We start from the raw sequence: 20845 nt of genomic DNA on the forward strand, positions 1-20845 counted from the left end.
CATTCGGACACTTCCTGCATATTCCACATATCATACTTGATAAGACATTTATTCTTGAACTAGTTCAATGTTGGGATTCGGACAATTGCTTGTTCAATCTAGGTGGTGGTGAATTCATGCCTTTTTATGGAGCATGACAATTTACTCATATTGGGTCTGAGACTACATGGGCAGCCCGTGGATACAAAGATGGATATTATGAACTCAAACTTCATTATTCGCTTGTTTGATGGTAGTGTTTTTAACACAATTGTTGTAGACTTTGGTGGAGGAGAAGGTTTTGGATATAGTGCATAAGGAGTCACATGAAGCCATTGAAGATGTGGTGAAATTGCTTATTTTGCATCTTTCTAGTTCGGTATTGTTCCTTCAAGGTGTCCCTAGGGTGAACCCTATTTGGGTGGAATATGTTAATGACCTAATGCACATTTGGTATTATTCATGGGCACAATGTGTGTATCAATTCCTAATACATGCCCTTGATAGAGTTGCTAATGATGCCCGCCAGTCTGGTATCGATGGTTGAACACTATATTCGGACAATGTGTTTGGTTTTGTTGTTGCTTTCACGATGTGTGTTAGTCTCTCTCATATATATTTCAGTTTAATTTCTCATGTTATATGGCATGGAACAATTTTGTTTTTGTTGTTATTGAAAGAGTAAAATCTTTAATTCTCTTCACTTGTGGGCATGGTTGTATGAGCATTGTACAACGTTCAAGGCCACAGACCCACTGCCATGTTACGATTATTTAAATGGGGCAATATGGTTATTCCTTTGCCATGATAGAGGAATCGGATTAAGTGGAAAGGGGCTAGATAAACGTCAAATTTTGCATCGCCGTCCTTGTGTGTCTTGCCACGGGGTTGTAACAAAAGGGTCAAGTAACCCCCTTACCCTCTCAGTATCCTATCAGAAGCATTAAGGGTGAATTCATGCCATAGTAGAGGATTAAGTGGAAAGGGGAATTAGATCTACATAAAATTTTGCACCGTTAATCTAATTCTATTAGTGTAGTTCGTCACCATCTATGCATATCCCATCGTGGGTTCTGATGAATAAAATCAACTAAACCCCCTTGCCATCCCAATATCCTCTTAGAAACATTGGAAGTGAATCCATGTCATATAAATCAGATTAAGTAGAAAGGGGAGCTAGAGGTACGCCAAATTTTACACCGTTTAATATGATTTTGTGAGCATCATCCGCACGGGGCTATGACGAACGGGTCACGTAAACCCCACTTACCATCCTGATATCCACTTGGAAGCATTTGTGTTGAAATAATGTCAGTGGAATCAAATTAAATTGAAGGAAAAACTCGATGTACATCAAATTTTGCACAATAATATGATTTTGTAAGCATCGTCTATCACCATTCATGTGTATCCTATCACAGGGTTACCATTATGTTATATTTTTAGAAGCATTGTAGGTGAATTCATACCATATGAGAGGAATAAGTGGAAATGGGAACTAGATGTATGCCAATTTTTGCATCGGTAGTCTTATTTTGTAAGTATCTTTTGTTGTCGTTTGTGCGTGTCTCGCCACGGTGTTATAACAAACAAGTCAAGTAAACACCCCTTACCATCCCAATATCTTTTTGGAAGTATTGGAAGTGAATAAATGTCAAAGAAGAGGATTAATTTGAAGCAAGATGTATGTAAAGTTCTATATGGAAATCTGATTATGCGAACGTTGTTCGTCATCGTCCTTGCTTCCATTGTTGTGAATTGCGACGACCGGGTTTGGTAAAACCCACCTACCAGAGGAAATGATTAAGTGGAAGGGGAACTAGATTTATGTAAAATTTTAACTGAAAATATGATTTTGTGACTATTGTTCACTGCCCTATGTGCTTGAATCGACTTATGTTTCTACCTATATGGTGGAGTAAGTCTTGCATTGCCAATTTTAACCCCACTAAGGGGGTAAGGCGAAAGTTGAGGTCACTCACTCAAAGACAACTACATCGATTAACCTCATTATCATCCATAGGATCAAGGACAACAGCGAACACAAATGACATATTGCTATGTGCTGGGGCAAGATCATTGTTCACTAGTTATCCGTGTTACTGATCTAAAGGGCACCTCTTCCACTATCCCGACATTCAAAGGGTATGCATTTGCAGAAGCCCTTGCAATGTATGTCTTAGTCCTACAAAATTGACATTTTCCCAATCTCATCTTCTTACACAAAGCTGACTTTCACTTTTAATTATGGCATCAATTAATCCTCTTCTCTTGTTTACAAGATGCTAAATGGAAGATATGAATTAGAGGTACCCATAAAGGTGGCATCGTCAATAGAGAATGTATTATTACATATATTTGTTTTTTACAACAAGAAAAAAGGAATAAAACAAAATACATTACTCATATTTCTATCTAAAGCTTATTACAATGTTCAAAATTTAAGTTTAACAAAAAAAATGCATAAATACTACATGAATAATTGGTTATGCATAGATAATATATGCATTACGATTCACCTTCTAAAAAATATGACGATTTACTGGTGGCTTTTAAATGTATATGAAAATAGAAATAAAATGGCAAAGGAAATAACTATAAACCTAATTGTCTTCATCCTTTTCAATAATAGATATTGAGATGACACCATGAAACCCATCTGTTTGTGACACTAAGGGTTTGTTTGTTTCCTCTTAACTCTTACTTAAGAGGAATATTTTAACTTTAAGAGAAAAATTGTTGTTTGTTTCCTCTTATCTTTTATCTCTTAAAGTGTAATCATACAATTTTTTGTTTTCCAATGATACCCCCAAAAAGACAAACAAAAATTCTCATATATGGGGTCAAAATGGATATTTGATAATTTTTATAATTCAGAATTCAAAGTTCAAAACAACATTCTCTGTATTCAGAGTTCAGAGGAAAGAAAAGTTCACCAATATCAATATACCTATTAATATAATTATTGCACTTTCAGATGTCAGACTTCAGAGCAAACGAGTAGGCCCTAAGACACCACTCACTCTAGCTCAAGAATGTGGTAGCCAATATTCCCGCCAATGTTCATTGGATAAGTAATTTTATCTACAAAGCTATTGGAAATTGCCCAACAAAAAAATTGTAATGACCATTGATGTGTTCTTTTATCTAACTCGCGTTTCAATTGCCTATGAATTGGCAGATTCCCTTATTCACATTCAAAGAAAAAAATATCAATATGAATATTGAAGCTCTAAATATCTAAGCGATGTACAATATTAGGTGGCAATATTAGTTACATCAAGATTGTTAGGGTAGGAGTAAAAGATCCTATTGGGATTTTACGGTGTTTCGGACACACGAATAATACATTTCCTTTGGCACTTGAAATACTTCACTTTGTACTTTAATTGGTTGTGGGGGAGGGGATAATATACTCTTGGGTAAATTTCTTAAACTACCTTTATGGTTTAGCTAATTGACTAAGTGTATCCTTACTGTTTCTAACAATTGACTAAGTGTACCTTAACCATTAAACATGGATGGACGGAAAAGGTCAAGTACCCGTTTTACCCCTATGCAAAGTTATATTTTTGTCATTGATTTTAATTAACTCATAATCCCTCTCAGACACTCACCCCATCTGTCGAAAGAGAAGAGGGAGGAATGCCATCCACGACACGGCCATCGCCAACTACGGTGGTCGCTGCAAATACCAAACGGTGGAGGTCAATGAGTTTTTTTCACCAAAAATAGATCCACGCTTGTTATCTCGCTAATGCAAGTCGAGCTAAAGGACTTGGGGTCAGGTTCAGTTCCGCCATCATCATCTACATCGACCCCCTCCGACACTAGCACTTTCGTGGCAAGATCGGCAGTAGGTTGGAGATTATTTGAAGGAGTTGGGCTTGATTTTCATCACCAGCAGAAATGCCACAATGCCTTTGGCAAAAAGACAACTCTTCAAGCGATTCCTCTCGTATGCAAATCCTAGTGGGAAGTCGTTGCCAGACCCTATTGTTGGACTGACATTGACGTCGAGTAATTGTGTCGTCGATGTAACTGCTCCAATCTCATCAACTCTTATCTTACAGCGTAACTCTTTTTTTTCCCTCTATTTCATCTCTTGTTCAAAGGGGTTACCACCACCGTCACCGAGAGGAAGAAGAAAGAAAGAAAGAGAGATGGGATTTCAGAAGGGGGTTGTCGCCGCCATCGCCGTCACCCAGAGGAAGAAGAGAGAGAAAGAGAGATGGGAGTTCAGAGGGGGTTGTCGCCACCGCCGCTGTCATCATCGTCGTCACCTAGAAGAAGAAGAGAGAGAGAGATCGGACTTCAGAGGGAGTTGTTGCCGCTGTCGCCCTGTTCAGTTCGCTCATACCGCTTCAGTTGTCGCTACCGCCACCGTTGTCGCCCAGAGGAAGAAGAGAGAGAGATCGGACTTCAGAGGGAGTTGCCATCGTCGCCCCTGTTCAGTTTGCTCATACCCCTTCAGTTGCCTCCGCCGCCGCCCCTATTCGGTTCACTCGTTCTCTGCTTCTTCAACAGAGCACCCCACTTTTGAAGAAGAAAGAGGATAAGGGTGTGCTGGTTCACTTGTTCATTCTCTGCTTTAATTTTTTTTATTCTTTTTTGTTCTTGACTGTAAAAAGATCGACATATGCTTTACTATTTTTTTTGGGTTTTTTAGTTGATACGGTGTAGTTTTCTTCGGTGATCTGGTGTTGGTGGAGAATGTGGGAGGAAGATAGAGGGAAGAGAGAGAGGCCAGAGGAGGAAGGGTGTGCCCAGTCCAGAGGAAGGGGATAAGGGTAGAATTGGGTTTTAAAATATTTTAAATGTCATGTGGTGTCACATGTTTATGCGTTTTGATGGAAAATTAATGATAAGGGTAGAGTTAGTCAATTGTTAGAAGTAAGGGTAGCATTAGCCAATTTTCAAAATAAGGGTATACTTGATCAATTAGCTAAACCATAAGGGTAGTTTAAGAAATTTTTCCTATACTTTTGACTAATAACTCATAGTTTTAACATAAACAACATGTTAATTGACTATAATTTATACTATTAAAAATATTTCAATGCATAGTTTACTTTGGATCGGTATCATGCAGATAGCATATCTGAAATAAATACTTAAAATGCACGAGTCACCGTCCGTCGTATAACTCAAGCCGCATAACATTTGCACACCATGAATACATAAAAAGTACCCACAATGTTAATCAATCAACTATGCATTAAATATTATAAACAGAAATATACAAAATAAATTCACACTAATAAGCATTACCATTAACCATAGCAACCAAACTGTGCCTATATTATCATTTGTTATAACTTGGAATAAAAATAATATACATTCAATTATAGAGATGGTTTTTATTGTTGGACAAATTCTTATTATGTATAAGGCACATAAAGTTTCCAAACAATTAGTGGTTTTCATTAACTTCAATGTATAATTTGGCTTAAATTTGAAAATTCATGTGCTTAGGATCACATGGTCAATAGAAATTTCAGAATTCATTTATAATTTCATAATTCATTTGAGCCACCTAAATTTGTCATTGGAATTGCTATAGACATTTTTGCCTATTTGGCATTAGCTTCCCTGGACCAGAATTCAATAGAGAAAACATAGATAAACAATATGCATTGGGCAAACACTTTGGTTGATCAACAAATTCATTTCATTGATGATCGGATGCATAATCCACGCCAAAAATCAAATGTAGAACATATAATCGTATCCAATTGATATTTTAAATGAATTCAACATAAGCCTATGTGGCACAAAAATTTCAAATACCTTGACTTCGAGTTACAATATGTCATACTTCTACGCTCATTGTCTAACTGGGTCCGGCATAGAAGACAACGAAGGAAAGAAGGGATATATCTCTGCTTTCGTTAGTGTGCAACTGTGCACCAGTGAAGAAGACCAAATGCGTGAAAACGAAGATGACAATCAATGGGAGGAAGAAGGAGATGCCTCCGCTTTTGTCGATGTGCACTCCTGAAGAGAACTGAAGGCGCTACGACCACAATTGCATTCAAGCTGTTCGAAGGAGGTGAAAATGAAGAGGAAAGGAAAATTACCGCACACGTGTGAAATGGACATTTTGGAGATGAGGTGGCATTTCTTGATGTACATTTTAGGTATTCCTGAAAATATGAATGACGTGGGATTTATATAGGTGGCCAATGGTGTGAATTGAGTTTTAATCTCGTTCTAGGGTTTCAACGATAAATTTTTCTGCGGGGGCCTACTGCGTACATTTCCCTGATTTTAAGGTTTTAGCGACAATAGGAGGCGTACACGTCACCTATTTCAAACTCATCTTAACGTTAACGGGCTTTTGGGCGTTAGTCAAATGAATTCGGTTGAATCGGACAAAAAAGAAACAAAAAGGCAAAAAAATATTCCTTCATTTGAATTATTTGGGTTTTGGGAGTTCATTCGAACTTCTTCCCATGTTCTCCTCCGAGCCCTAACCTTGAAGCAAACCACAGGCGATATCACTGTACAGCCGATGCCCGTGAGCGTGAAGTACACCGGTAGTCATCAGTCTTCAGAACGAAGGTCCACCAGGGAAACGAGTACTATTGCTAATTAGACCCAGTCTTAGAGTTTTGTACTGCATTGGCTGGCTTACCATCATGATCTTGTGCAATAGAAATAGCCTCAAGCAAAGTTTCATTTATTTGGGGTTGCCTTCATGAATGCAATATCTGGGTAAACTCTATGAAAGATCATGGTTCATGTTTGTTACACTGAGTTATCATCTTTGCTATGGCTTTGTTGTGTGCTGGTGACAGCAACCACTTATTCCTTCATGATTTGATTCTCTTCTTCAATGTCTGCAGCCCAATACTTACCGGCCGGCGTGGATCACATAAATGAAATTATCTTTTCTATTGGCACTTTTGTGGCATCACTTCTTGGGTTACTGGTAGTGCAGAGGGCCATAGTGAAATATGGTAGGGCCTCCATTGTATTCTCAGTCTGTACAGTTATGGCTATAAGTATTGTTTTGATTACTAGCTTTGGAGCCTTTGGATTCCATGGAGTATAAATCCATTGTTTGATTTTGTTGGATTCCATGGAGTATTCTACTCTTGTTTTTATGCCCCTGTTCTTATTTTCTCAGTAAGTTATAACTATGTTAGCTCTATGAGGTTTCTTTGTATTTACACTACCATAATGAATTTGTGTGCAAGTTAAATGCCTACGATGCAACTTGTAACGCACTAATGCTTTAAAAATAATAATAATAATAATAATAATAATAATAATAATAGTAATAATAATAATAATAATACCCTTTATTATAAGATTTGGCTAATCACAAAACACATCAGCTCTGTACATATCGGGTATATCAGACTGCCAATATAATCGACCTCCTACGAAGATTCAAAATCATTTATGAGGCAGTTACCCATGTTCAAGAAAAAATGCCAATTGATAAAATACAACTGGAAACTTGATCCTGCACTTGCAGACATGGTGTAATGGAAAACCAGGGATTTGACCACGATACCCGAAAAACTTACATCCAAGCAACAGGTGTCAAAAATGTGAACCAATCAACTAGTATTCATTAAAATGAGAGCATTCAATTGATAAATAGTATTGAGTTTTGTCCGCAAATGATGAGGCAATGATCTAACATGACCAATGGCCAAGTGAAAATCGAGACCAATACAAGTATTCACTCATCCTGTCATATGCTGCACCAACAATGTCTGTAGGACCTGTGCAAAAAACGGTGCTACCAAGTTTTGAATGTTAACTGTTAACATTCAACTTGGGCTCAAATTTTACAGGTGGCCTATCTAGAAAACAAGCTTCCATCTGAGTAGTTCTATTTGCCTCTTGGCGTTCAGACAACACCACGCATGGGACAATAAAATTAACCCAAGGAACAGAATGACTGAAATGAGCAACAATAGCATATGCAGATTAAATATCTAATGAATAACATTGATGTGCCAAACACACAAACTAGAATCCAAAATAAATTACTTGGATCCGATTTTACAAATGAGCAAAAATACCGGGTTAACAAAATTACAAAATTCCGAATGTTTTAAACCCATCTAATCTGGTTATTTTTTATTTCCAACTAAAATGAAGTCAATAGGGAAATTTTCCAAAAAAAAAAAAAGATCAAAGACACTGAACATTTCTTCAGGCACATTAAGGCTAATAATCTATCACCAAGATCTTCCAGCTTAAGCAATCGGGGGACAGAGAACATGATCTTGTGAGGCACCAATTGCAGCAGGTGGCATGAATTGCCACATGGCAACTCTAGGGTACCCAATGAATGGCATCAACTTGTTTCCAGTAGCTTGGCCTTGTTTCCAGTACCTAGTATCTTGAAGAGGCCAGCAGACAGAACTCAACAATTAGAAAAGCAATGGTGTTAAACTTGGAGAATGTGGAGCAACATCTAATGGAACTTCCTCCAAAAGCTAAACTTCAGTAATGAAAATAGGTAAGGAAACAAAAAATATAGCTCATACTAACCTTCAACTCTTTGCACTTCTGTAAACAAACTAATGCATTGCTTGGTTTAATGTGCTAAAGCATACCTACCAAAGCTAAAGCAGCATTGATCTTCATGACAGGAAACTAGTACGTCTTGTGAAACCAGCAATTTCTAGTAAGGAGCTAGCTTGAATTTCATAATCAAGGGACCTGTATCTTATAGCAGTCACAATAGTTTCAGAAAATTATTTAAAAAAATCAAGCAACACGACACTAATGTAACTTCAAGTGTATCCACAGTGGGGGCCGGGGGAAGTAATGTTCGTGATGTACCATTTTGGATAGAAGCTTCTCATGGATGTCGGTTGGTGTTGGTCGCTGATGATTTGGTAACAGGGTAGGGTTCGAATGGTACGGTGGGGAGAGTACCTGTTCCCCTGGTGGACCTTCGTTCTGATGGTTGATGACCGCTCGCATCGGAATAATGAAAGAATACTTATCGCCGGTTGGTTTCTTGCCGCCGGTGTACTTCACACTCGTGAACGTCGGATGTACAATGAAATCGCCTGTGGTTTGCTTCTGAGTTAGGGCTAAGAGAAAATGGGAGGGAGTTCAAATGATCTCCCAAATCCCAAATAATTCAAAAGAATTTTTTGTATCCGGTTCAACCGAATTCAATTAACGCCCAAAAGCCCGTTAATGTTAAGATGAATTTGAAGTGGATGACTATTAGAGGATGCACGCTTTCCGTGAACCCAATGATCCACTGAATCCGGACTCGTTAACTTGGGTTATGGCCTTTTGAGAAGTTGACGGATTGTCGTCAATCGTCCCTTGCGACAATCACCTGCGCCCCACAAACGCCTTACATGCACACGCGTTGGGATTTGGGAACATCTCAATACATGGTTGTGATATGCTATGTGGCGTTTGTGAGGCGCCTGCTGTGGGGCGCAGATGTGAATTCCTCGTTTCGTTCGTTGAGTTCAGAGTTGTTTTCTGCTTCGTCCAATTTTTCAAGTCGCGAATTCACGATAATGCGTAGTTGATGAGACAAAAGCGGTGTGACAGGTTCCGAATATAGCCAACACCACCACCAGCACCTCTCTAGTTTTAACTCAACAGCCTCAACTACTATTCAACCTTCTGCTGCTGCTATCGTCTTTCTTTTTCTCGCGGTTTATTCTCAGTCTCTCAATCTTAATCTAACTGCATCCACAAAAACAAAGAGAGAGAGAGAGAACGATCGTATATATCTACATATAAATCTTTGAACAAACGCAACGAGTTCATATTATATTGATTCAATCCGGAATCGTGGAAGTAACTTCCAGAGATAAGGGTAAGAATGGGGGCCAGTGCCTCAAAGAACCCGGATAGCTCTCATGGCGGCGACCGAGAAGATAGCCTGGACCATCCAGGTGGACAACTGTACGTCTCCTTGAAAATGGAGAATTACAAACTCAAAGGCGACCTCATCCCTCACGTTTATGGCTCCGTCCCTCTCGTTGGCTCTTGGGATTGCTCTAAAGCGGTAACCACTCTCTCCACATTTCAACTGAACTCCAGCTTTCCTTGTTCTCGGTATATTCGTTTCTCTGTATTTCCATTTTACTTGTTTTCATTACTGTGCATGCACATGATCCAGCTTTCAATGGAGCGCGAATCAAAGTCGATGTGGGAATTAAGCTTTGTTGTTCCTTCGAATCACGGTACGTAATGGTGCTCGTATTCTGCACGGAGTTTTTTCTTTGGAATATTTTATTTTTAAGGTGTTTGGGCTTAGTGTTTTGTTTGACCTTCTGGTACGAATGTACGATTGTAGAAACTTTGGATTTCAAGTTCCTTTTGAAGCCAAAGCACGTTAATGTCCCCTGTATTGCTGAGGAGGGTCCCAACCGGCTCTTTACCAAGGGAACTTTGCAAGGGGATGCTAGGCTGGCTTTGTTTAGGCTTAATGGTGATGAAGTGCTTGAGTATCGTGTCTTCATCAAAGCTGATAGGCTCTCGCCGTTTGATCTTGCGGCTAGTTGGAGAGCTTATAAGGAGAACCTTCAGCCATCAACTGTTCGTGGAATCCCTGATATTAGTATCAATGCAACACCTGAAACAGGTGTTGAGGTATGAAGCATCTTCCCTTCATTCAGAATTACTTGTTTGAAGTCATTGCATCTGCAAAGCCACACCTGTGAAGAAAGTATGGAAGAAAAGTAGGGACACCTGAAAACATGTTTAATGAACTCATGCATGTAATTTATTTGTTATTTTTTGTCTACATTTGTTATCTTATTTTTATAATATGATATTGTTATATTGCTCATGCATCTACCAGAAGTAGAAGCTAAGTTGTTTTAGAATTTCCAATGAACTAATGCCCCAATTTTGTCAATAATTGATGATAGATCCACCTTAGACCATGGGCTCGTGCTTTAATGCCAAGTAAAGCTAAATTGAAATGACTTATTTTGCAATACTTCCAAATACCGACTTAATTGATAGAAGGATAGTCTTTCTTATATTTGTAATTTGTATGCACAATTCTAGTTGAACAAAATATTTTAAGAGAAGAAGATTAAATAAAAAATGAATTTCTTCACCCAAAAACAAGGCAAATTGCACAAATAAAAAGAGAAACAACCAACCACAAGTGCTTTGCACCTTATGAAACCTCTGTACAGGGTTCTGCATATCTCACTAGAGTTGCTGAAGAGACTTCCTGTTTTTGTAAATATTACTTGCTATTCCACTCAAAGAAAACTAGCAAATAACAGTGATTATTGTTCCTCTATTCTCAAAACTAACCATATGATGTATTTCATTGCCTCAACACAGACCCATCATAAAAAAAAAAATCACAGACCCATTATGGTTGAATTTATTTTGCAGTCCTGTTCAGTGTTTGTATCTATATGTATTTTTCCGTGCTGGATAAGATGTTCTTTGGAATCCGTAAAGAATATTTGTAGCAAGTCTTATCATCACTATCATCATCATCTCTTGTTCCTTCCAATATAGTTTCTTCAATGTGGCAGGGAAAGAGTTCTCTGTGTCTATCTATTCTGGATATTTCTTCATTATCATCCAATTGGTTGGGCTTTCTCTCCCCTATTCAGATAAAAAAGGACCATCATGCTTGTCGGCCCAAGATTTTACCACCACACCAAACAATGATCCCTTCTCTCCTCTATTTGGTTATCATGACAATTAGGCCTTTATGTTACTTTTGAAGATGGCTCCCCTAGAACTGATTAGGAAGGTACCTTCCAGATAGGTACCCTGTACTTTGGGGGTAGTGACAGATAGGTACCCTGGACTTTCAATTGCAACACTTGGGTCCATCTGTTAGTATTCCGTCAGTTAAACATTGCATAATGTCAAAAATACCCTTCTCGTGTATTGTTGAGATCATTCTATGGAGTAAAATCATCACTAGAGAATGCTGTCGTCGAAAAATTTGAATATGTTATTTGCTGTCCATGTGAGATGAAACATCATCATGGGGAGACATTCAGTTACCTTAGAATGATCTGAGAAATACATGAGAAGGGTATTTTTGGAATTATGCAATGTTTAACTAATGGAATACTAGTGGATGGACCTGAGTGTCTATTTTTGAAAGTTCAGGGTACTCAAGTGTTGCAATTAAAAGTTCAGGGTACCTATCTGTCACTACCCCCAAAGTAAAAGGTACCTATCTGTAATTTACCCTAAATTATTTTGGGAAATAATTGAATCAAAAAATAGTTGTCTGAGAATTCGTCCTCTCTAAAGGCACCATTCCATAAACTATATTTTTTCACTTTTTCGAAATGAAGATGAAGTACTTAGTGGGTATTTATGAATTCTTAGTTGTTTCTTATCAATCATAATTAACCCAGTCACCGCTATCTTTCATATATATATATATTTTCTTGCAGAATGGCTCTGCAACAAGTTTGGAGCTTGATCTAGAACATTATGTTATTCCAGCTCCAGTGACTTCTGCAAACTCAGGCATAGTATATGCAGCTAACATGACAGAGAATCCAAGGTCATTAACTTGTGGTGGGACCTTCTCCAACAGTGATGGCTCAAGCAGTGATCCACATTCAAACAAGGCTAGTATTGCCTTAGTCGATCAACCTACAACTAAAAAGGTTTATCCTGGTAGTCCTTCCTGCACATTTGTAGGCCATATTAGTGAAAAATGCAATGGGTTTTAGAAACTAATACTTTTGATCTTTTTATGGTACTTTATATGAGTCAATTTAGTTTGTTGATCAATATTTTGCTTCATACATCAAGGTCTAGTATGACTAGGAACCCTGGGTTTTTTCAAATTTTATTTTTCACATATTTTTTTTGTAATTTCTTTTGGAACTTATATTTTTATCTTCTTGTAGTACTCTTTTTTATTTTTTGTTGATTATCATGCATCATATATCAATTGATGTGATTAATTAGGTTTGTCATATAGGAAATGGAGGTCATAGTTCCAGATCCTTCAAAAGCTTATTCTACCTCTAGTATGGTTGAATCAAAGTCAGCCGGAACACTTTCACCCTCTCAGAAGCAGGATGGTTTAAGGGGACTCTTTGTGGATAGGGGTGTAGGATCTCCTAGGCTTGCTAAATCAACTTCTGCAACTACTTTGGCTACTGAAACCAAGGTTGGTGCACATCTGATGGGTGCCATAGGTTCTATTTTTTCTTCTTCCATTTAGTATTTCTTACATCCAATTGATAATTGTATTCTTATCAAAATCACTTTCGTTCCAATTGGTGGTTCTTATATTTTTTTTTTTTTTTGCCAAATTCGTAGAATGCCATGCCAGCAGCTGCTGGAGCTGTTGCTGCTGCAGCTATAGCAGATCAGATGCTTGGGCCAAAGGAGGATAGACATTTGGCAATAGTTCTGGTATTTTTCCATATTAATGGTTAGGCTTTGTTAAGTTTCTCAGTCCTTTGATGCTTTCTTTCTTTGTTATTTATCCTTTTTCTTTCTTTTGTTGAGTGAAGAAACTTGTTGAAACTGGAAAATGTAATGTTATTATCATTTAGCTGACAGATGCTTGGGCTAAAGAGAGTAGGTATTTAGCAATAAATCTGGTATTTGTATCTATGAATGGTTAACCATAGCAGCTTAATGCTTTCTCCCTATATCCTTTCTCCTTTTTTTTCTCTTGTTGAGTGAAAAGCCTAGCAAGAATGGAACATGTGATGTTAATGTTATGTCCCTTCCAGGCATGACAACTCTGTTTACTTCATGGGTAGGCACCTAAGTCCTGTAGGAATGACATGATCTAATTTAGCATATTTTATGAGCTACTGAGTCCTTGTTGAGGATAGATGATTCTGATAAATTGTTCACACTCCTAGGTTGGCTTGCCAGCTCGAGGCAAGACTTTTACTGCAGCTAAACTTACAAGATACCTCCGATGGTTGGGCCATGATACCAAACACTTCAATGTTGGGAAGGTGATTTATTTTATTTTTTAACATAGTTATGCTTCTTGCTCCTAGCATCAGTCATGACTGTAATAAGGTCTTGATATGACTTAATTCTTGGTTGTAACAGTATCGCCGTCTCAAGCATGGTGCAAATCAGGTATGTTTAAAATATATACTGTATTGTCACAAAATAGATGCATATTTACAACACTCTTAATTCATTTACTAGTATGGATGTTCCAATTGTGGTTGTTGGGAGTAGAATGAAGAAAACTGAAGAGAGGAGAGCTTGAGAGTTCGGCAATGAGGGTTTGAGAATGAGAGTTTCGAACCTACACTCTCTCAGCACCCTAACACTATTTTATTAAGATAGGTTTGAATAATTACAAGAAGGCCCTTAGTTGGGCAAGAATTTACAAAGAACTTAATATAGACAGGATGGGCCCAGAATAAGGCCCATTACAGAAAAACATAAATAACAAGAAAGAATAAATAGCCTGCCCATCTTCTCTACACTCCCCCTTAAGCTGAGCATAGATGTCAATCATGCCAAGCTTGCTGGTATCATGCTGAAGTTATGCCTTGGGAATGCCTTTGGTGAGAAAATTTGCCATCTGTCATTCAGATGTGATGAAAGGAAGACACACTTCACCCGAAGAGACCTTTTCCCTAATGAAGTGTCGATCAACTTCAATATGCTTGGTTCTATTATGTTGCATTGGGTTGTGAGCAATGTTGATGGCAGCCTGGTTATCACAGTACAACATCATTGGCTTGTCATATTCAACCCCAAGTTCTTCCATCAATGATTTTAGCCATAATAATTCAAAAACTCCATGTGCCATGTCCCTGTATTCAGCTTCAGTAGAAGACCGAGCAACAACCGATTGTTTCTTGCTTCTCCAAGAAACAACATTACCAGCCACCAAGTTGCAATACCCAGAAGTAGATCTTCTGCCATCAATGTTTCCGGCCCAGTCAACATCGGTGTAGGCTTCAAGTTTCATATGACCATGCTTGGCAAACAGAATACCCTTTCTTGGGGAGCCCTTCAAATAACATAGGATTCTCTTTGCTGCTGCCATATGAGTGTCTCGGGGAGCATGCATGAATTGGCTAATGCAACTGACTGCATATGCAATATCTGGACGAGTCATGCATAGGTACAAAAGTTTCCCAAGAAGTCTCTGAAAGATTCCTTTGTCTTCTAACAATGTCCCTTCTGAGGCTGAGAGTTTATGACTCATATCAATAGGAGTAGCAACTGGTCTAGCACCCATCTTTCTAGTTTCAGAGAGCAAGTCAAGAACATACTTCCTTTGGGAGATAAGAATCCCATCCTTGGATCGAGCCACTTCTATGCCGAGAAAGTATCTCAATTCCCCCAAATCTTTAATCTCAAACTCTGTATGGAGAAAAGATTTTAGATCATGAATTCCTGAAACATCATTACCAGTCACTACAATATCATCTACATACACAATGAGGTATACTGCCAGAGGTCCACTCCTCTTCACAAAAGGAGTATGATCGGACTGTGTCTGCACATAACCAAAGTTAACAAGTGCTGTTCTAAATCTCTCAAACCATGCTCTAGGGGACTGTTTAGTCCATAAAGAGATTTCTTCAGCCTGCATACCTTCCCTTTCATATCAGTTCCATACATCCCTGGAGGAAGAGACATATAAACCTCCTCATGTAATTCACCATTCAGAAATGCATTTTTCACATCCAATTGATAAAGGGGCCAGTCAAAGTGAGTAGCTAAAGATAGAAGAACCCTCACAGATGCCGTTTTGGCAACAGGTGCAAAGGTCTCCAAATAATCAATCCCATATGTCTGTGTATAGCCTTTTGCAACCAGCTTGGCCTTGTACCTTTCAATGGTGCCATCAGCTCGGTATTTGATAGTAAAGACCCACTTGCAACCGACTGGATCCTTCCCTTCAGGTAAATCCACCACTTTCCATGTGTCATTCTTGTGTAGGGCATCGATTTCAGATCTCATAGCATCACTCCATTCTGGAATCTTAAGAGCTTATGACACAGACTTGGGAATAGGGTTAGAAGCAACAGAAGAGAGATAGGCAAAGTATGAAGGTGAAAGCAAACTGTAAGAAAGGTGCTTGGAAATGCAGTGAGCAGTGCACTTCTGTTTTCCTTTCCTAACAGCAATGGGAATATCAAGGTCAGGGAAGGATGACTCCAAAGGTGCTGAAACAGTACCTGTTGTCTCTTCTGTGACTGGAAGTGTATGAGGCTCATGTATTGTAGGAGAAACAACCTGCACATTTCTAGATCTTTGCCTTTGATACACCTTGGGATTGAGGATAGGACAAGGAGGTAAAGAGGGAAGAACACTGGGACAGGGAGAATGGAATGACTGGTCCACCCTTGATACATTTGAAGGAGAAGCAGACACATCAACAGACTCAACAGGGACAGGAAGAGGAAGAGCAAACACCTGTGACAAATCCTCCCCCTGTGGACAATGTCCTTCTGGAGAGGAACCATAAAAGGGGGAAAGCTCATCAAAGGTGACATCCATTGAGACATACTGAGTGCCAGTCTTTGGATCAAAACAACAATAACCCTTCTGTGTGGGGGAATAACCAAGGAATATACACTTTTGAGCTTTGGGTTCAAATTTATGCCTTTGGACACTTGGAACATGTACATAACAGGTGCAGCCAAAGATACAAATAGGAACAGGAAAAAGGTCCTTGTCCGGATGAAGGAGATTGAAGGGAGACTTAAACCCCAAAACCCTGGATGGCATACGATTTATAAGGTAGGTAGCAGTAAGAACAACATCACCCCAAAACCTTGTAGGAACATGTGAGGCAAATAAGATACTTCTTGCAACTTCAACAATATGCCTATTTTTCCTCTTAGCAACCCCATTCTGTTCTGGGGTCCTAGCACATGAGTTTTGATGAATAACCCCCATGTCAGAGAGATAGCAGGATAGGTTTTTCTCAAAGTATTCTTTTGCATTGTCAGATCTGAAGATTTTAATCCTGGTATCAAATTGGGTTAGAACAAATTCATGGAATTGTCTTACAAGTCGTGGAACTTCATCACGGGATTTCATCAGGAATATCCAAGTGAACCGAGAAAAGTCATCAATAAACATGATAAAATATTTGTAGCCACCCATGGAGGGTAAGTGGTAAGGCCCCCACACATCAGAGTGCACAATATTAAAAGGAAAAGAAGATCTTTTATTGCTCAAAGGATAATTGTTTCTACAATGCTTTGACAATTCACAAGACTCACAATGAAGACTGGACAAACTAATTCCCTTAAACAGTTCAGGGAATAGATGACTCAAGGCAGAAAAAGATAGATGACCAAAACGATGATGACACAACATAATCCGACTAACAGACTCTGAAGAAACAGATCCGAGAGCAACATTCCCAAGATGATCAGTGCATTGTCCCGGAGTATCAAACAGGTATATTCCGTTCGCCTCATGGCCACTTTCAATCACCTTCTGAGACTCCAGATCCTGAAAAACACAGTAGGAAGGGAAAAAGGTTACACAATAGTTTAGTGACTTGGTTAAACTGCTTACAGACAACAAATTTGTATTTAGTTTAGGTACATGAAGGGTAGAAGGTAGGAACAAGGAATCCGTAGCCTTGATGGTTCCCTTACCAGAGATAGGGGCAAGTGAAACATCAGCTAAAGTGATTTTATCACGTCCAGGAAGCAAGTCTATTGAAACAAACAAGGTAGAAAGATTGGTCATATGGTCAGAAGCACCTGAGTCAATAATCCAAGGGATCTTGAGATTACCTGAAGTGGTAGCATGACTGACAGAAACCCTTATACCTGAATGGGCAAATGCAGAAGAAGCAGAATTTCCTGACGGGTTGGTAGGAGGTCACATCACCCAGTTGACTGATCATCTTCCCAAACTTTTCATATTCTGCTCTCATGGCTGCCAACTGTGCAGAAGCAGACATCTCTTCACTATCTGGCCCGGCAGCTACATTTGCACTTCCTGATCTTTTACTATCATGTTTTTTCTGAAACCGAATGGGAACAAGATTGGGATGTAGTTTCCAGCACTTGTCTTTGGTGTGCTTCGGCTTCTTGCAGTACTCACATATAACTTCTTTCTTTCTTGTGCCACCAGAAGTTCCAGCATTCCCTTTAGGTTTAACCCCCATATTGGCAAAGTGATCACTAATATCAACCCCTTGAACCTGGACAGCCCTTCTGCTCTCTTCACTACTCACCAATGCATAAGCTTGTGACAATGAGACACACTCCTTGGAAAGAATATTCTGTTTTGTGATATCATATTCTGGGTTTAGTCCAGTTAAGAACTCAAATACCCTGTTCCTTTCAACCAATTTTCTGTAGGTCTCTGCATCATTGGTGGTGTCCCAAGTTACAGCTTCTATTAGGTCAATCTCTTGCCATAGAGACTTCAGGGTTGAGAAATATACAGCAAGAGGCTTCTCCCCTTGCCTTAAATTCTTTACATCACTTCTCAATTTATATGCTCGGGCCACATTGAGTTTTTGGGAATAGGTTTCTGCAACACTGTCCCAAATTTCCTTTGCTGAATTCATCCATAGGTAGTGTTGGGTAATTTGTGGCTGCATTGAGTTCACAAGCCACCCAATTACAGTGTAATTTTCTTGCATCCATTTCTCCTAGGATGGATCATCTGCTGGGGGAGCCTTCTTACTCCTGGAAATGAACCCCCACTTTCCTCTACTACATACATAAATCTTTACTGATTGTGACCATGCCAGGTAATTAGTTCCATCTAGTTTAACTGTGGTCACATCCATAAGGAATCACTTGGAGTCCCCTGAACTATCCATATTCAGCACCACTTTTGTTTTCAAAATCTGAGGAGTACATCATGTAAACACTTCAAATATGATTTCAGATGACTTCTACAAGTATACTGAATGAGGATGACCAAGAACTGAGTTCAGCCGACCACAAGAAGGCAATACACTGAGTTCAGCCTTCAAGAAGTAATAGAAACTTCTAGGCACTGAGTACTCAGCCGAAGTACCTTTTCAAATCTGGACTTCAAGGTAACCACAAAAGAAATAACCAAGAAGAGTAAATACCAATTGGTATTGCTGAAAATGCCTTTTTACAAACACAGTGTGGGCAATAGAGACAACCCCACTGTCAAAAAGAAAAAAAGGCCTCAAGAACAGTTCGTACAGCCCCTCAAAAACAGCCAAATGTAAGTAACAATCCACAGCGTTGTTACAAGGATGTTTCGGCAGTTTTGACAGTCAAAGAAGGAGTGAAAACAGCCCAGAAATTTCTGGGTTAAACCAGATTCAATGGCAGCCGAAGGTAGTACAGAACAACCAGAAATTTTCGGACACTTCAACAGTCCAAACACATCAGAAAATAACCCAAAAATCTGAGCACAACTTACAGTTTCGAGCTTCAAACCAGAATCGAGCTGTTCCCCTTCCTTTTTTTTTTTCTGATTCTTCCTGGTCACCGAACCACTTCTCCAAGAGATTCTAGTCTTGGGCACTTCCAATGACCTCCAAGAATCAGGCAACACGAGCCTAAGCTTCCAGCCCTAGAATATTGAAGTTCAGGCCTGCTCTGATACCATGAAGAAAACTGAAGAGAGGAGAGCTTGAGAGTTCGGCAATGAGGGTTTGAGAATGAGAGTTTCGAACCTACACTCTCTCAGCACCCTAACACTATTTTATTAAGATAGGTTTGAATAATTACAAGGAGGCCCTTAGTTGGGCAAGAATTTACAAAGAACTTAATATAGACAGGATGGGCCCAGAATAAGGCCCATTACAGAAAAACATAAATAACAAGAAAGAATAAACAGCCTATGGGCCATTCGGCCCATCTTCTCTACATAGAAAATAGAAGAACTTCATTTTCTCATGAGGATATGAGTTCCTCAAGGGAACTTGGATTTCCTACTTTTGCTAAGAACATCACAAAAATGGTTGTGGTGTATATAATTGAATGAAAAAAGAGATTCATTACCTGGAAAAGGAAGACTATTCATATTTCACCCCTTTAAGAATTTTCCAATTAGAGAAACAAACTTAAAATAAATTAAAAGGAGAAACTGAAAAGAAAGAGAATCAGAATTTGAGCTATGTATATTTTAGGAATCTAAGAGGAAATTATAAAATGCATAAGAAAATAAGTGTGGGCGTTAGAGTGGATTAGGCATGTGGATGCATATCTTTAGGATTATGAGTTTGAGAAGATTTTAGATGTTGGATTAGGGACTCAAGAACTCATTGAAAGGTTTAGTGTATTGAGACTGTGCATTAAGACAAGAGTCAAGATCATGAATATCAGAATAAATAAATGAAATAATAAGGGGCTGTTTGATAACATCTGAACTGAATGACTTATTGATTTGTTTGTTAGTGGATAAATAATTAAATAATAAAATATTTGAGTGTATAACAATCCAATTTTAGCTTCAGCCATCAGGAGCTTCTGGCTTCCTGAATAACTTAAGTAACAAGTCATTCAGTTCTGTTACCATAAGGCCTCCAAGAAAGAGATGGATAATGAGAATGGGATAAAATGAAGGAGTCACACCTCTCTTCTTGAAAAAGAATTATACTTTCACCTTTACTTGAATCAAGGCCTCAATGGGATTTAACCACCTAGAGAGTTCTTGAAAGTTGGTCCAGTTCAATGCTAATGTTATATAAATATATTTGTAAGTTCTATACATGTAAATATGTAATAGTTTTGCCACAGAAATGCAATACTTTTTCCTTTCCCTTAAAAAATGGTATTTGTATGTACTCTTGCATTTTACTATACTGACTTTAGTCTGAGTTTCATCACCTACTTCATTTATTTTTATGTTGAATTTATACAATGTAAATAAATGGTTGAAATACATGGAATATAACCTACTATTGTGTCTGTGTATTAGATAGATAGATAGATAGGTTAATGCACAA

The 20845-nt window shown here is 38.6% G+C and overlaps 1 protein-coding gene and 1 long non-coding RNA gene across 7 annotated transcripts in view; one reads left to right on the forward strand and one right to left on the reverse strand.

Annotated features, from left to right (window-relative positions):
* Window positions 1–7920: 7920 nt before the first annotated feature.
* LOC148802167 (uncharacterized) lies at window positions 7921–9383 on the reverse strand. Of its 2 annotated transcripts, none has more exons than XR_016082553.1 (2): window positions 8791–9383; window positions 7921–8667 (listed from the first exon to the last, which is right to left on the reverse strand). It is a non-coding gene; the product is annotated as an uncharacterized LOC148802167 (long non-coding RNA). The 2 variants fall into 2 exon arrangements; XR_016082552.1 differs by having other exon boundaries at window positions 7921–8673.
* Window positions 9384–9630: 247 nt separating this feature from the next.
* The window catches only part of LOC104602554 (6-phosphofructo-2-kinase/fructose-2,6-bisphosphatase), a 68631-nt gene continuing 57416 nt past the window's right edge, over window positions 9631–20845 (forward strand). For 4 of the 5 annotated variants that reach the window (XR_016082550.1, XR_016082551.1, XM_088898219.1 and 1 more), the window contains exons 1-8: window positions 9631–9991; window positions 10106–10169; window positions 10283–10578; window positions 12375–12593; window positions 12914–13105; window positions 13258–13353; window positions 13815–13913; window positions 14014–14043. Coding sequence is in view for 3 of the 5 variants with exons in the window: in XM_088898219.1 (XP_088754345.1) it covers window positions 9806–9991; window positions 10106–10169; window positions 10283–10578; window positions 12375–12593; window positions 12914–13105; window positions 13258–13353; window positions 13815–13913; window positions 14014–14043 (1182 nt within the window). In the remaining 2 variants the exon portion in view is untranslated. The remainder of the gene's footprint in view (window positions 9992–10105; window positions 10170–10282; window positions 10579–12374; window positions 12594–12913; window positions 13106–13257; window positions 13354–13814; window positions 13914–14013; window positions 14044–20845) is intronic. The other variant, XM_088898220.1, reaches the window with a different exon arrangement.

This window comes from Nelumbo nucifera, chromosome 2, assembly GCF_055504915.1.
Source record: "Nelumbo nucifera cultivar China Antique chromosome 2, China Antique-T2T, whole genome shotgun sequence".
Taxonomy (NCBI): domain Eukaryota; kingdom Viridiplantae; phylum Streptophyta; class Magnoliopsida; order Proteales; family Nelumbonaceae; genus Nelumbo; species Nelumbo nucifera.